General features: G+C 43.8%; 1 protein-coding gene across 1 annotated transcript in view; it reads right to left on the bottom strand.

Moving 5' to 3' along the window:
* The window catches only part of SATB2 (SATB homeobox 2), a gene marked incomplete at its 3' end in the record, with an annotated part of 122,170 nt that extends 106,035 nt beyond the window's left edge, over nt 1-16,135 (bottom strand). Inside the window, exon 1 of the mRNA XM_079539136.1 lies at nt 15,922-16,135. Coding sequence (XP_079395262.1) covers nt 15,922-16,090 — 169 coding nt within the window. The 5' untranslated portion in view covers nt 16,091-16,135. The remainder of the gene's footprint in view (nt 1-15,921) is intronic.
* Between the last annotated feature and the right edge of the window lie 1,099 nt (nt 16,136-17,234).

Genomic DNA, 17,234 nt, shown 5'->3' with positions numbered 1-17,234 from the left:
AGTAACGATTACAAATTATCCAAAAGACTTTTTCTACTTGATACTACTCCATTGAGCTGGCTTAGAAACAGCTCTTCAGTGCTTCTGTCAGTGCTTTGAACCCCATCTAGATAGCATTAAGTGTTAGAGGAACATAAAATAAGACCACAGAAAGCCTTTTAAAAGAACACATGTACACAAGATTTCCCTGTATTCCATGGAAGAGAACACAGAGAGTGCTTCCAGAAGAACAGAATGGTTGGTGGTGATCGGTACCTCCGTATACCAAATACTGTTAAAACACATCAGAAATGGGAGTTAAGCTCTGCAGTTGCTTTCATGGAGAACTTGTGATGTACAGAGAAGGCTTTGTACATTTGCTTGCATTTTAGTTGAGACTCATCTAAGCAGCAGAAAAAAATCAAGAAGCAATTAAATATACAGACAATCTGTGCCCAAATGCACATTTTTCTCCTACTTGCTAGTTTTACTCCATAGTTTTATTTTCCCATAGAGTAACTTATTCTAAAAATGAAGAAAAAAGAAACAGGTATGCTATCTAAACAGTGAAAACTCTGGACTCTCCACCACACAAAATATTCATTAAACAAAAGCTTGAAGCCAGTTAAAAAATGTTATCAAACTGAAGTCAAGCAGCTCCCTGGAAAACACTTTGAGCTGCGAGATTTGCAAGTGCAAGCTGTTAATTTCTAGTAGCCAAGAAAAGGACAAGACAGGGAAGACCTTTAAGAAGCCCTGCACTGATTTTTTTGGTTCATTTTCGAATAATATACTTTATCCAGATTGAGAATTAAAGGTGGCACTACCAGCAGTCACATTTCTACACATCACCAACTTCCACATGACCGCCCCAGGCGCAGCACCTAAACCAAAGGAGAAAAGGCGCCAGAAAAGCTGCAGAGGAGGTTAAACTATTCCAGCCACCCACCTCTGCTGCCCATTAAATCGGAAGCAGTGCTTGCTCATCCTAATAAGCGTAATATGAAGATCAGCCAATAAGAAGAGGCACCGATAAAATTTGTGTCTTTTTAGATTAAAATCTGTTTCCATCAGCACAAGTTGTGAGCCCCATCTAGGTGTTATTTAATTTAATCTAATTTGAACAATTTCCAAACATCAGCTTGATTAATTTCAACAGCGTGGTGTTATGGAAAGATTTACTGTACAGGGGTTGTCTAGCACAGAATTAATAAAGAAGCCAGTTCTTAGCCCTGAGTAACACGAGGGTTTAAGACTTCCCAGATTTCTAGTGGGAATACTTCACAGCACAAGCATGTTTTCTTCTGGGAGTGAAACCCACCAAAATTATTAAAAACTGAGATCAAATGGTGGTGTCAAACCCAAAGGAAATCATTCTAGAGGAGAGAGATTTTTATCAAATGAAGAAAGGGGAAAATAAAGTTTTTGTTGTTGCCGTTGCGCTTGGAGTTTTTGATTGCTGTTTGTTTTTTTAACAGAGACACACACAGAGCAATCTCTCTCCAAGACAAAGCAAATTTACATGGTTGGGAAATCAGGACATTTATTCAAAAATTCATAAACTACTGAAAACTCTTCATTACTGTGCGCAGAAAACATTCCCTTTGCAGTGACGGTAGCACAGGTCATTCTCTAACTTAATCATTCCAATAGGGAAAAAAGAAATCAAACCTAGGAAAAAGCAAGCAGCATACACAAATGTTTATGTACATACATACCTCCAAGTCCAGTGTTAAATAAGTAAAAATAAAAACTCTAAAGGATGCTAAGATGACTAAAAATCTCATCCACATGCTAAAAGCAGGTTGTTCCCCATCTCCAACTGCCCAACGCATTTCCAGTTTGCACTTGATCTACACTGAGACTCAATCCCGAATGCCTTCAAAACACTAAAATACCAGCAACCTCAGCTGGGCTTCCACATACGAGAGCCCTTCCCTGCAACAGAGACTGTGTCTCTGCTACTAAAGCATGGATTGTCTTGAGGAAATTATCTGGGTGAAGACTCCACACACTTAACAATAAAACATGCTTACACAACTGACAGTAACCACAGGAAGCAATTGAAGTACAGAAGTCCCCGAACCTAATCTGTTTCTGCTTTTTCTTCAGGCGAAAACGCTTCATTCAGCGAACACCAGTGGGGGGAAAAGAGTCCATTTATTTATATCTGTTTGTACTGCTATAGAGCTGATCTTAAATAGACTCATTTGGTACTCAGCTCTTTCCCTTTCTTTTAAAGAAATTTGAAAAATGAACCTAAACTGAGAAAGCTGTTTTAAAGAGAGAAATCAGTGTCCACGCAGCACAGGAAAGCCTTGTCAGTTCTGCTCCCAACATCCTGCACCTCTAACTGAAAGGGCAAAAACCAGACGAGTTGGGCAGCTTTTGGTTATTCAGAAATACCTCCTCTTCTGCATGAAAGACGTCCACCCCATATCCAAGTACAACGTAAATATTTCTGTTATTATTACTTCAATTCTGAAAAATAAAACACCATCATGAAGAAACTAAAAAAAAAAAGTGAAGCTCCAGAGTGCCACTTTTCAAAAGAGGGATCAGGGTTTGCAGCTTATAGAGATAACAATCTAGTGTGTACTTGATAAATCAGGAGGCTACCTAGATGAACAAACATATGATGAGAGGAAAAGTTATAATGAGAAAAGATCCACTGCATTCTTTTTTTTTTTTTTTTTTTTTTTTTTTTTTCCCCCCTCAAGAGAAAGAAAACCAGAAAGTATTTGAAAAAACAGTTCTGTTGTTCTGATCTAAACACCGCTTTTACTTAAATCACAGCACAGCCCTAGCTGGTGGTAACGTGAGATCTAACCCAGAAAATCCTGCAGAGTCCAAATAAGGCCTGCAGATATAGGATGCATGATGACAGGCTGAGCAGGCACGTCTGTGCCATTCCCACATCCACATATGACTGTTCACACTCAGGAAGGATCAGGCTTGAAGCAGATCCTGGGTACAGCCTGTGTCTGTGCAGTCCAGCAAAGAGGAATCACAGATCACAGAATCACAGAATCACCCGGGTTGGAAGAGACCTCAAGGATCATGTAGTTCCAACCCCGCTGCCTAGCAGGGCCACCAAACATACACATTTAGATCAGGAAGATGAGCTGCAGCTCACACATTTCAGCAAGGGTCACTCACGTCCATGAAGGCTCACTTTCAAGCTACTTCATAAACTTTAAATATAATTAACTTGGACAAAATACGTGCTGTTGGCACATAACTTAAAATAAACGCACAGTTTGGGTAAATTGTCTGTATTTCAGCCTTCTACATATCAAAAAGCAACTTGCAACAGTCTCATTATGAGGCTGGGAATTCTTCCACCATAAATCTTTTTTACTGGGGACTAGAGGAGTCACTTTGCAGTTGTTTGTCACCAAGCACTTGGAAACACACGAAGAGAGCTCAGTGTCACACTGACAGGAGGCCAGTGGGAAATCTGTATGTCAAATATCAGAGACAGCACCAGCACATTCACAGATGTACAACCCTATACAAAAAAAAAGTGCCAAGCACCTCATTATAATAAGAAGAATCCTACTTCTTGCTAATCCTCTGCTCTCCAGTACGTTCTAGACAAAACACGAGATATCTGATTTTGTACACAGGCAGTAATGTGACGCTGTTAAACTCCTACTCTTTGAGGGTTTATAAGCCTGTTGAAAATAATTTGTTCCAGGATGCAATTTGGTAAAGAAGAACTCAATCCACAGATGATTTTAATACAATGTTTGTCAAAAAAACAAACAAATAAAAAAATCATGTTAAATAATATTACATTGTAGAAGTTCTCTTCTGAGGAGGGCCAGAGGAAATAAACTAAGGACAATATCTTTCTCCTCCTCTGTTATTTTTTCTGGCTTTAAATATTCAATAAATCTGTAGGCAGGAAATGCATTTCTACATATTATATTTTAGCCAATGGTGAATGCAAACCACAAGATATTATTTACATCCTTCTTCAGCTTCCAGTCCTTTTTGTGGCTTCAGTCACCCAACCATCACAACTACCCCAGCTCTCAGGAAATTTTATAAAGCAGTCACCAATATCTCTGCAGATGTCCCCTGCTTCTGACAGCTTAACTAGCCAAAGAATCTTTCTCTGAGCTGAAATAACAGCTTTACTGTTTGACACAAAATATTCCAGGCCACTATCCCACCACAGAAACGTATTAAGAAACTCGTAAGTTGATTCGATAATACTCGGATTTCTTAAAAAAAAAAAAAAAAAAAGCAGTATTGAGAGCATGTGTTTACACTAACGAGAAATGAGAAATAAAGAGGAATACGGAATATTTACCTCTAGCACAGCTTCTCCAGCTGTGTGCCTGGGACAGAACTGGTACTCACGGGGGATGAGGCCTTTTGCTAGCGACAGAGGCACAGCTGCTCCTGGCAGCTCCCCACCTCTGCTGAACCAGTTACAGTAACTCCGTGTCGGCTTGGACCTGCCACCCCGCCCGGGTCTAAGAGAAGGAGGGTAGCTGCTTGAGCTTTGAGCGCAGTCTCTCTGACGCAGCCGGTTAAGCCGGGCAAGGCTAAGGCTGCAGCAGAGCAGTCAGGAGGCAGAAGCAATTAAATAGGAGAACAAAGCACGTCCAGCTCTCCACTCAGCCACCAAAATGAGCAGTAAAAGAGAACGCAGATGTCAAAACACTGTTTTACAGGAGTTCAAGACAGAAGAAGGCACAGCCAACTGCCCCGTTGTCCCAGCTGAGTTCCCTGCCAGCCAGCCCCAAACACAAACAGAAGTGCTTATGCCAGCACCAGGCCCGTGTGCTCACCAAGAACCACACACAGTCCTTCCAGATCACATTGAAAGGCAAAGGCAAGGACACTACTGCTTTATTTTTCCTAAATAAAACAGCTCAGTTGCTTCTATGTGTCTCCCACTTGAAATAAGAAGAAAAAATACCCTACAGCAGTAATTTATAATATGAACTAATGGAAAATATACTGATTTCACTCAAAACCAGTGAAGGAAACACTTTCAATTAATCTGGCTTTTTTTTTTTTTTCCTAGTCTTCTTAAGCTATTTATTTTCTATAAGTTTTAGGTTTTGGTTTATGTAACTTAAAAACAAGTTTATGGTTCAGGAGGGTTATTTTTTTTCCCCTTTGTTTGGGGGGGCTGCTTTTCTTGTTTTTCTCTCGACTATGTTAAAAAAAAAAAAAAAAAAAAAAAAAAAAAAAAAAAAAAAAGGCAAGGGGGATAAGACTTTCTAAGCCAAGTTCCACCCAGAATTAATTTTAATGACCAACATTTTAAAACCCTGAAAACTGAAACCACTAATAAGCCCTTAACTGGTGGTGCTAGCAGATGCCACCATATTATATAATTTTTAAAGCAAAAAGAAAAACATATTTGAGCAAAAGCATTTTAATGAAGGTTCTATTAACTAGTCTCCTGGTACCAGGATAAGTCCCCTGGAATGTAACAGAAAAGCTTTTGGAGCCGGTTTGAGGCTTTATTTCTGGAGAAGAGCTGTGCAGCGTGCTTAGGCCTTCTGTGGGATCTCCATTGGGACTCACCAGCAAGCTCTTTTCTCCTTCACGTCCATCCCTCTGTGAACAACCCCTGACAAGAAGAAATATTATCATCCTCCTTCATGTTACCAGATGAAAAGCTTACTGAGACTGCAGCTACATGTCCCTCCTCAAGTCCCTTTACAGGCTGCTCCTGCTGTAAGACAAGCTCAGTGGATCTGTAATCGGCACCTCTTTCTCTCATGTCTTTCAGACACTGGTAGCATTAGAAAAGCTCATTTTTAAGCTACATACAGGAGAACCCTTTATTGACAAAAGGTAGAAGAAAGCAGAAGGTAGAATAAACCACATTACACACTAAAAGTAATGGACACCAAACTCAGTGGTTACTGACAGCCCTTCATCCTGCTATGCCTTCTGCAAGGGGTTCAAGTAATGCTACAGCAACATCATTACCAGATGATAGTTGTTTGGTACAGGGGGACCTCAGAAGCTTCTGTCAGATCTTCAGAAGGAAAGTGAATGGAGAAGATAACCCATAGCTAAAGAAGATGTAGAAGCCATGCTACCATTCCCTGCTCTGGGAAGCATTAGCCTCCCCTTTCCCCGCTCAATGCATGTCCTCACTGAGTGTGCAGTTATGATTTACCATACTGTGGAGCAAGAATAGGATCTGGGGCTCAGCCTGAAATTACACTGCCCACACCTCTCTGCCCTGTGGAGAGAGAACGTTTCTTGAGCAGCATCCCCAGATTCCTTCTTTTTCATGAAGATAATAGGCTGTGGGGAAAACACTCCTGGTTTTCAAGAATAAGACACCACACATTTGACAACTCCTCCTTTGAAAGATTCTCCTTTCAGGAACATTCACTTTTATCAGGCAGCAGTATAACAGATTTTAAAAGCTATAGCATCTTCACCAAACAGGTCATGAGGTCGAGGAACGAGAGTCAACAGATATATCCCCTCTCTCAAAGTACACAGTACACTTCATCTGTTCAGCCAGTAAGCTACATTTTGGGGAGGAAGTGCAAAAGACCTGGTGAGGTCAACCTACCGTGCGTGGGCTCACTGGCTGAGATCCAGCAATCCAAGCTTTTGGGGCTCAGCAGGCTAAATTCCTACAACACTACACTAAACTACTCCAGAGAACCAGATACTCCTGCTGGTGCAAATGCACGTGCTTGTTCAGAGGTGTCAGCCAAAGGGAGCAGATTACATCTGCTATCCAAAAGCTGAGTTGGCTCCCAGCTCACTTCCGGATGCCACTCCAAATGCTGATTTACAAAGCTGCATGGTGCACAACTACAGACAAGGTTGCTGCAGCGAGGATCCCTTTTCATGCACAGTACAGCTGAACGGACACTGTGCTCACAGCTCTAGCATTCGGCTTCAGAGAAAACTGTTTGCCAGGTTCCCCAAGCCTCGGGCCTTCAACAACGACCAGGTCCTACCTCAAGGGCAGCACAGCTACACATGCCGCCTGGCACAGTGCCTCAACATGCACAGGGCTACAGTCCGAGACGCTGGGGTAGCCATAGGATCACCCAAGAACCTGTCTCAGCTGGTAATGGTTTAAGAGATTCGGTACTTCTACTGGAAACCAGGTTCATAATTAGGTGAGGGGGGAAAAAAAAGAAGAAAGAAAAGGCAGCTGCAGAAAAGAAAAAAAAAAAACAGCAGATTCTTCTTTCCCATGAAGTAGCAGAGCACTTTATTCTGAAGAAGTCTGTTTTATTACTTTCCTCCTCTCCATGGCATCCTCTGAGCCCATCTATTTGGCAGTATTAATATAATAAGACTCAAACCAATGACAGAAGCATTACCTTTCTTAAGACAAGCCCAGGCTCTCAGACAATGCTCAAGAAGAGCAGTCAAGCAACAAGCCTACTTATTGCACCCTCACACACAGCAACTTGCATGAAGTCTACCATCCAGAGCTCCAGCTACAAACTCAACTTAAAAAAGAGAGAGAAAAAAAGCCCATACTTCTGTTATTCTGCATTTTCTCCAAGTCTAAAAATTGGTAGAGTGTATGACAGGTCCACCTCATTTTTCTTAATGATGTTTTTATTATTCTTTCACTCAATTAAAGCAGAAATGGATATTGCATCTTCTGACTGTATAATTGTTATTGTAATCTGTTTTCGATCACTGCTTGGGAAATGGGTCCAAAACAACATAAACTATCCACAGCCTCAGAATACAAGTCATTTTCTTTTACTACGATACTTAAAGAGACATCTATCATGTTGCTCTGCTAGCATGTTTGTATTATGGCAAAAAAGTTATTTGTAAGTTGGGAAAAGACATTATGAAAATCACCTTTTACATCGAAGTATTGTATAACTCATAATTTATAACTACATTTCTTAATAACCACTCAAAATAATAAGATTGGAAATTGTGCACATCTAATTTTAATATATAAATAATGGAAATGCATATAAACCAAAATATGCTCAAAATATGAATTTATATTACTCTGGAAAAATAGCTCGGTTATAGTTTTGGAAATGACAAGCTTCATTTCCAGTATATGACTGTCAGCAAAATTTATGACAAAACACTCTCTCTGAGTTTAGATTACCAGGATGGTAAATAGTTATATTTAAGTTTCCTCACTTATCTGAAGTTTCAGTCCAAGTGTAGAAAAAGTCAGCAGCTTCTAGAGAGTGCAGCGCCAGAGATACACAAGCGAAGGCAAACTAACCCTGCGGCACCTCGACAAAATACAAGAAGAAATAGGACATCTTAAAAGAGAGAGAAAGAAGGTAACCCTGCGGCTGTACGCATTGATACAAAGGATGGTTCAGATAGAAGAAACGCTCCCTCTTTGGACATTTCTGGCCAGATTCTGCTCTTTTGAAAAGGTTCACTGTCAACAGCATCCTTCCATCTCATTGCATGTCTTTGGAAATAAATAAGGGAGTGTATTTCAGTGGCAGACATTTCTCCCGAGCTATGAAAACACAGTGGGTGTGCGGTTATTTCACGAGATGCCTCAGTTTCATATAAAGCAGTCTGACAGGTTATTTTTATTAAACATTTTCTGAGCCTTTTTACCTTGCTGGCATTGCTACTAACAACACACAGTTAGACTGCTTAATATTGCATGCTCTTCTGCTTAATATTGCATGCCCAACTGATACAAGGACATCAGGCAAAGCAAAATTACTGACAAGGTTTAAACTATCAGGCAGGAAGTGTTGTATACAGAAAACAAGTCACATCCTTAAACTCTTACCTAGAGCTACCTGACTCTTTTCTCAAGTTCTTTCTGTCCTCTTCATAAAGCTACTACAAATTACAACAGTCCTATCTTTTCCCTACCACCTCTGCATTTAGCATTTGATAGAGATTTAAAAACATATCTTCAGTTCAGATGTGCAGTCTCTGCCCTGGCAATAGGATTATGATACTAGCAATGCAGGGCTCTTGCTCAGACTTTTAAGCCACCCTGCAAATTATTTGTGCAGTCTTACTCCAAGCAGAAAAGACTCCTGGAAGGTTTTAAATAAGCCCTCTGACATTAGCAACATCAGTGTTCACATCTTTAAAAGTCAGAGTAACAACTACATGTAAAAAAAACCCACACAATTTCAAGTATTGTTTGTAAGGACTTCACATTGTCAGCAGCCTTGAATACAAATAACTGCTAACAGTGGACTGCTGAAATTTTAGTATATTTTCAAATCTTCAGGTGCTGTCAGCAGAGCTCATACAGGTATTTAAAAAGAAAAAAAAAAAAAAAAAGGTATTTAAAATGGAAAAGCAACAACAGAAATAATTAAAATATTAGTTTACATTTTAAAAAATTGTAAAACAAAGGCAATAAATTTGGGAATACGGAATGGTATCTTTTTCCCATGCCAATACTCGGATCAAAGCGAATGGAGATGGAGGCAAAGTACACAGAACAGCTGCAATACATGCTTCTGCACATGGAATTCAGGAAAAAAAATCTTAATGGTACAACTGCAACAGCATCGGCAACACTGGCTGGCAGAGAAAACAGCGCACATTAAAGCCGCCAGCTCGCTGTGAATGGCCACAACAGCCTCATTGAGATGGGCTAATGGCTCTGCCCGAACTAAATGCAAAGCGTGCTTTCTGTGCTCCTTACCATTTTAACCGATCTGTATGTAACTCAGGAGCAGGTACGTCGCCGATGGGTGTTCTGCAACAAGTACTAAGCTTGTCGGAGGCAATTTTTGTTTGGCATGGCTAGAGGCTAGGAAATATTTCTGAAAAGCCATCAGCTGCTCAGGTGCCTTTTGTCTGCTATGACAGCTCCTTTAACCTGTACCAGTGACACATGTCACCACGCGGATCAACGTCCATGACCCAGCACACTGATACAGGAGGTTAGCACAGGACAGTTTCCCAGCGGTAGATGGGCCCCCGATCCTTTGTTTGGCACACTGGGCTGGCCTGAAATCCCGCACGCTTCCAGGAAGACGGCGCTGTGCTGGCAGTCACCAGGGCCAGCAGCAGGCACGGGTTATCTTGAACAAATCCTGACCTGTCAATTCAAAGGGAGTTGGTAATGCTTCATACCTTGGACAACTGGCCCTTTAATCCTCAAGCACAACAGTAGTTACTAATTTAACTAGATTACCATGAAGGACGGTAATTAAAGGCCTAACTTATCTATGCTTTGCAATTTGGGATTCAGAAAAAAAAATCTTCCTCAGTTTTACAGATTTGCAGCTATTTTAAGAAGTTTAAAAATAGGATTTAAAAGCGGGTTGGGAACCGCTCAATCACACACACAGAAAAGAGTTTTCCTAAACAGGTCACACATCTGTTTGGTGAATATAAATACATGCCTGCAGTAAAGCTGTCCTCAGCTCCCACCACCGTGGTTGCCACCGTATTACCACCTTCTGTGCCCCTGCGAGTGACGAAAATCTGACTGATCCAAGCAGCTCACTTCAGCTCCAAATCACTATTGTGGCCTTTTCCCTCCCCGTTCCAGGCAGACAGCTTTCAGGAAAGCAGTAATAATGAAAGTAACCATAAAATTATTCAGGCTAGCATCTCCATGAGGAGCATTAAACTCAAATACCTTTCAAGGCATTTTAAGGTATGACCCGACACCACCTGAAAGCCTCTACTACAAGCTAGGAACTGCAAGGGCAACTGCAGTCTGTTAAAATGACAGTGTGATTACAAGTACACTATGCTGGGCTTTTCCCATTTTTAATCTAGACAAAATATTCAGTGCAGTGAAAAAAAGAGATATAAATAGAATACAAAGGCACCTAAAACTTAAATATTTAGGAAAAAAATCTCTAAACCTCATCTTTAAGCATTTATCTGTAACAACAGTTTAAAACTGTTTTTCTTCCTTTGATGTTCAAATATTTAATATAAATTCTGAGAGAGAAAAAGATATTGCAACTAAATTTCTCAAAAGTATGTTCCTTCACCGGCATCTTGGTGGATTTTAGTATAATTTTGCCATCTTCCTCAGGCAGAAAGAGAATCCTGGGCAGCCACTTGACAGAATCACTCCGGCAAGAGTTCTCAAACAAGCGCCCTACAAATAATTGACAATGAATCTACTCTGATTGTCCCAGCAACAGAAAGGAAAGGCAGGACACGACTTACACAGGGAAGGGAGAAAGAATTAATGGCGACTTCTTCAAAGATGGTTGCTTTTTCTTTCCTTTTGCTCACGATGAGGACAATGCATCAAGTTAACTGATGTGGCTGTGTCTGGGGTGGGGAGGAAGCGGGGAGATGACGCTAAATACTTAGGAACTGCTGTGGGAAAAAATACAATCTTGCTACAGCTAATCTTAAATCTCGAATTCAAAATTGCCAGTGGCTTTCTGCAGATGCAACTTAGAGTTCCAAAATTACTCTAAACATCAAATTATGCCTAGGTCACCGAATGGGTGGATACCCTATATTCTGTTTAATGTGTATGTTCAATTGCACATACACTTTAACCGACCGTGTCTTTATTTTAATAACAGGCCGACTACTGAAAACACATAAAGAGAGGCTATTTTTCTACCTCAGCAGAAATACAGCTGATACACTACATGACCCTTCAGGAGCGACTGCTCTATTTATTCTATTTAAGTGACATAAGCGGATTGGAAAAGGAGAGGGAAATCGGGAACAGATCTGAAATCCACTTTTTAGCATCAGTCGTGGAAAAGCAATCACTGCCTTGCTTTTCTTAAGCTTCAGGTTAAACTAAAAGTCTCTTCCTTGTTACATATTAGAAACGCATTTACATTTCCTCATAATTCCTAGTGAATCATACTGGAACAAAAGGCAACATTTTCCAACTATTCTGCAACAGAAAATACAGTCACGCACTGCTGGTGCTGGAACTAACAAGGATCCGCAGCTCTCGTGCTTCTGTATCTCAAAACATTCAATTCTTCCAAATAGCTACATGCTTCCTTTTGGCAGCAAGGAGATACCCCTCATCTAGGTAGGAAGACCATCTGAAACTTAACCTACCCTTCTGCTCAATTAGTAAGGACAACTGGAACTTGCTTCCTTGCTCCTTTCAGGATTCCACAGAGAGCTTTATGCCACCTGACTGCTTAGAGCAGAATAGCAGAGCTGAGCAAGCTCTACTCTTCCAGCTGCATGTAAGTGAGTTTTGCTCTCTATTAAAGTACGCTAAATCCTTGTAAGAGATACAGAAGACAGCAAAGATCTTATGACATTTTTTGCAGAAACAGAATGGATTTTGACAAACAACTCTCTAACCATCCTTGGTCGGCACGTTTGTTGCCCCAAAGAGAGATCAGAACAGCTCTCTCCCTGTACCTGAGCAACATGGCTGTGACACAGCAGAGCCTCCAAGGCTCACCTCAGCGAGAGCCACCATCCATACTACCCGTGCACCCGACTCCACGTAAGCACGGGAATCGCGCTGCAGATCAGCGTCCCGATCTCACCACTTAGTTTGAACTGTCTCTGGGTTTTTTTCTCCGTTAATATTTCGTAAATTAAATCGTATTATAGATTGTGAGTCCCTTAACTGTTATTTCTATCAGACCGCATCAAAATAATCTAACCGGCAATTTTTTTTGCAGTCATTTCCTGCCCCAAACCTGAACACGTTCCTTGGCAGTATGTTGGTTCTACGTTTGCACCTCAGCAAACCGAATTTCAGACCAGCTCTGCCCGTACCCTGGCACTGTAAGATGTGCTCAGAGGCTGCAGATGCTCATTCTCTTGGCTCTTCCTAACAAACACACAAAAGCGCACATCCACTTACGCACAAACAGGTTCGTGAACTGTGGTCAACAATTTTACAAATGTAAGTTTCTTAGCCATTAATGATTTTTTTTCCCTAAATCCTTATGGAGTGAATTACAAACTGCAAGGAGACGCCAATTCTAGTAAGTGAATGTTACCCAACAGAGACATAAAGCTGTCAACACCACGGTGCTCTTACTTGCTTTAAACTCTCTCCCAGGCTTCATATGTTTTTTAAAGCAATATTAGCCTTTTTTGTTGTTGTCTTCCCAGGAACCTTTATAAATCTGCCTCTCCTGAGCATCTGAACACTTGTGCTTCCTTGTATATGAGTTATAGAGCAGCCAAGTTGGATAGCTGCTGAAATGTTTTACAGAGCACTGGGCTGGTCAGGGCAAACAAGAACTGGACTCTAACACGTAGGACTGACACTAACATTACTGTGAGCAGCACCGGAACTTCTAAAGCCCCTGTTAACTGCAGCCGCTAAGAGCCTGTTTATCTTCTTTCTGACCTTTGCAAGTTTATTACAGCTGTGTAATGGCCTCTGAATTAAGTGCCTTCAGTTTAGGAACGGGGAAAAAAGAAAAAAAAAAAAAAAAAGGAGAGTCATAAAGACAAAATTTATCTTGAGAACAACTGCTCTTCTGCCTGCACTACAAAAGCTGATATCTATACATTTCTCCACTCGTAAACCTAGACAAAAAGCTACAAATACCTACAGCAATATAATATTTCTCTACTTCTCAGGGAGTCCCTTAAAAAGAAAATGGTAGCAAACGTAACTGTGACTATAAAACCTTTACCAAAGGTCATCATTCTCATCAGAGCACCAGTCAGTTAGAGCTTATTTTTCTGTTCTCAGGGATTTTGTTCATGAACACACAGTATCAGACCAACAAGACACTTGACAGGGAGAAAGGAGTGTCAGCATTTACATCACTAAGGCCCAAAAGAACTATTAGTATCCGTCTTTGCTTTCAAAATCTTTATATACACTTTACAAAATTAAAAAAATAACAAACAAAATCCAAACTAAAATGGTCTCTAGCTTCAGTAAAGTATTTCAATTTTTTTTTCCCTGAAGTTCACGTTCCATTGATTTTAGCACTTATTTTGAGGCTGAAATGTAGGAACAAACTGAAACACTGACAATCAAAGCCCTGGATGTCATTTCATTACATCCTTCAGTAGTTCCCTTTTTATCAAAACCAGGAACAGCACTAAAAGGGCCTTTATCAATATTTGTTTGAAGAGAAGTTTCATACTAATTTGTCAGTAGATTAAAAGTCCTCCCGCTAATGCCTACAGCTGCGTTTCACAACTGAACAGAAAAAGAATTATGAATGCTGCAGCACTCACTGCAAAGATGCAGGCTTCCAGACGTACTGAAACAGTGTGATCAGCGTCCAGAAAGAGATCGCTTGGTCACACAGGTTCTTAGAGAACAGACTTGAAAAAGAGCAGAGGAAAAATATCTGGAAATCAGCTGTCGATTTATCCTGAGAGCATTTCCAGGAGAGGAAAAAAATGAAATCAATTTTAAACAGCACCATTATCTTATTAAAGAGACCTGCCTTAACTAATTTAGTATTGAGTATTATAGAACCTAGGTAGGTATTCAAACAGGAATAATTTTCTTCTTGCTTTCAGTATCGATACGGAGTAATGAATAAACTTTATTATGAATCGTTTAAAACTAAAGGGATTCCGACTGCTTAAAAAACACCAGCAAGGAAAAACATTTTCTCATGCATTACCTACTGCCCCACACTTGTACACTCCACCCTGAATCAACGCTAGAAACGAGCCAAAGAGTAATGAATGAAAACGCAAGCTCTTAAAAAGTTTGCTTTCAGAAATGAGTCTTTGTCGTGTGAGAAATGTTCCCTGAGCCAACAGGCCAGATTCAATCTGAGCCACCAATATCATCGTAAAGCCCTAGGAATTCCTTAGCAAACACAGCAGCAATCAGCAAGCAGTATACATATTCCAAAACATTTAAAAACGTTCCTTGTAAGTGTACTTCAGTAAGGCCCACGAGCAAAAAGATTCAGCTCTAAAATTTCCTGTAAAATTGAGCAGCAGTAATGCTTCAGTCTCCCAAAGGCATCCAAAACTCCACACATTACTACTCCAGCGCCTTGTATATGATTAACTCGTTGCTTTTTATAATTATTCCATAATTATTTTTCCATCAATTCTTAAGTGGATTAGTGCTACAAGTCTCTCATCGCAAAGCTTTCTTCTCCTCTAGGTTAGAAGAAAACAGTTAAGAGGTTTAAAAGCAGACACACAGTGATCCAAGAAACAGAGAAAACCGGAGAGGTTTCTTACCCTTCATTAGGTACAGAAATGAGTCCTACTTTTCTAAAATAAAAGAAAATAAGATCTGCAGCCCCTTAGCAAACCTCAGCAATTAGATCGCCTATTGAGCCAAAGAGGTCTAAATCAGCATCTAATGGAAAATCGCTAAATAAATCTCACGTAGCAGGGAGTCATGTGACGGCCAGCCCGAAGTATCTCTCGCAATGTCATTTACACAAACTCTTTGTGTATAAACAACCGCGTTTGTGTATTCCCTCTCCGCGCGGTTTTAAATACAAATACGGAGAGGCTTTAGAAGAAAGGCAACGTTACGGGTGGCCCGCCCTGCTCGTAGCACACGGCTAATTTCGGACTTTCAAATACGATTTTCCAAACGCGAGGCTATGCCGCATTAAATACAGCGGCATCAGAGGTCGGTCGGGAAAAGACATTTTAGACAGTCGGGCTGCTTGGAAGAAAAGAAAGCAAAGCAACCACGTGTGTTACTCAGACTCACCCTAAGCACTCCCTGAACGCGAAACCGACCGGCAGCGAGATAGCAGAGCATGAAAGTTACGGCACCGCAGAGAACTGCGGGATCGCTGCAGAAGTAACGCCGAAGAGTTCAGCTGTCAGAGCTGAACCTCGTACGTGCGTCCCCGTCCCCCTTAGACCCTGCCGAGCGCTGCCAAACGCAGCCGGCAGCACCTGGGCTCTCCCAGCCGCGAACGCCGCGTGCCCACCGAGCAGAGCCGCACCCGGAGCCGCCCGCACCGCTCGGGCCCGGCCGCCGTTTCCCGAGGCTCGGAGCCGAGCCAGGCGCCGCGCGGCTGGGCCGAGGCTTTCCCGCAGAACCCCCCCGCGTTCCCGCGCCCCGCAGCACGGTTATACCTCCCACGGGCTTGGCGACGGCGCCGTTGGGCCTCCCGCGCGTGCCCATGGGGCTGCCGTTCTGCTCCAGCCTGGCCACCTTCCCGGGGGGGGGCCCTTTGACATCGGGGCTGCCGCTGCCTCTGTCGGGGCTGTCCCGCAGGCACGGGCTCTCGCTCCTCCGCTCCATGCTCGGGGACGCGGCTCCCGCTGGCAGGTCGCAGTAGAAGGAGCACGGACCTAGGGTGAAAGAAACGAGGGGGCTTCAGCCGCCGCCTTCTCCCGGGACCCCGCGGCTCCCGGCGGGACGAGGCCGGGCGGACTCCGGGCAGCCCCCGCGGGCAGGTGCCGCGGAGCAGGGGAGGGGAGAAGCAGCCTTCCCCCGCGCCGCCCGCCGCGGACCGCCGGGAGCCGCCGCCGTACTTACTGCTTAGAGCCTGGCTGTAAGTTGGCTGAGTTGGGCTCTGTCCATGGATCAAAAGTAGAGAATCCAGGGTGGAAAGTTTTCTCGGTTCCTCCTCGCGCGCCGCTTTCTTCCCTTCTCCCGCTCCCCCCACCCTTAGCCCCCTCCTCGCCCTCGCCCCGGGCTGCGGGGCCGAAGCCCCCTCCCGGCGGGTCCCGGGCGGCGGACGGAACGGAGCGGAGCGGGCGGGAGGGGGCGCGGGGCGGGGAGGCGCGGGGCCGCCGCCGCCGCGGTGCGGAGCGGAGGGCTGAGAGAGGCGGATCCGCGCCCGCGTTGGGAGCGGCGAGCGCCGAGGGCGGAAGGCGCGCGGCGCCCCGCAGAGTCGCTCCCGAGCGGCGCGGGAAGCGGCGACCCCGCGGCGTCGCTTTCAATCTCTCCCTCCTCTGCCGGCGACGGCAGCGGCGGGAGGGACTCGCCGCGGAGAGCGGAGGAGCGATTATCGGCGGCGTTGAATCATCGAGGCGAAGCGAGTCCCGCTCGGGGCCGTCCTCGCGTTCGGATTTGGTGCGTGTGCGCGCGTGTGCGTGTGCCTGACCGTGTGTGTGCGCGGCGCGGCCGTCCCAGGGCTGTGCATCCCAAACACCGCCACCCCGCCTCGCCCCCACAGCCCTCCCCCTGCCCGCCCCCCCGCAAAAACCGCGCCGCGGGGCTCGCTCGGGCCCGGGCGGCGGCGCGGACGCCGGTGGGAAGCAAAGACCCACCTGGCGGGGAGCGGAGCGCCTGGGCATGGAGCGGCGCGCGCGGGGACAGAGAACGGAGCGGAGCCGGACGGGGGGAAGGAGGGAGCGGGGAAAGGGCAGAGCGACGGGATGGGGTGCCGGCAGGCGAGCGGGGCAGGAGGGCGCGGGGACGGGGCAGCGGGGCGGGGGGA

The sequence above is a fragment of the Tetrao urogallus genome (genome assembly GCF_951394365.1).
Source record: "Tetrao urogallus genome assembly, chromosome: 8".
Lineage (NCBI taxonomy): Eukaryota > Metazoa > Chordata > Aves > Galliformes > Phasianidae > Tetrao > Tetrao urogallus.
This window is presented reverse-complemented; position numbering and strand designations above follow the sequence as displayed.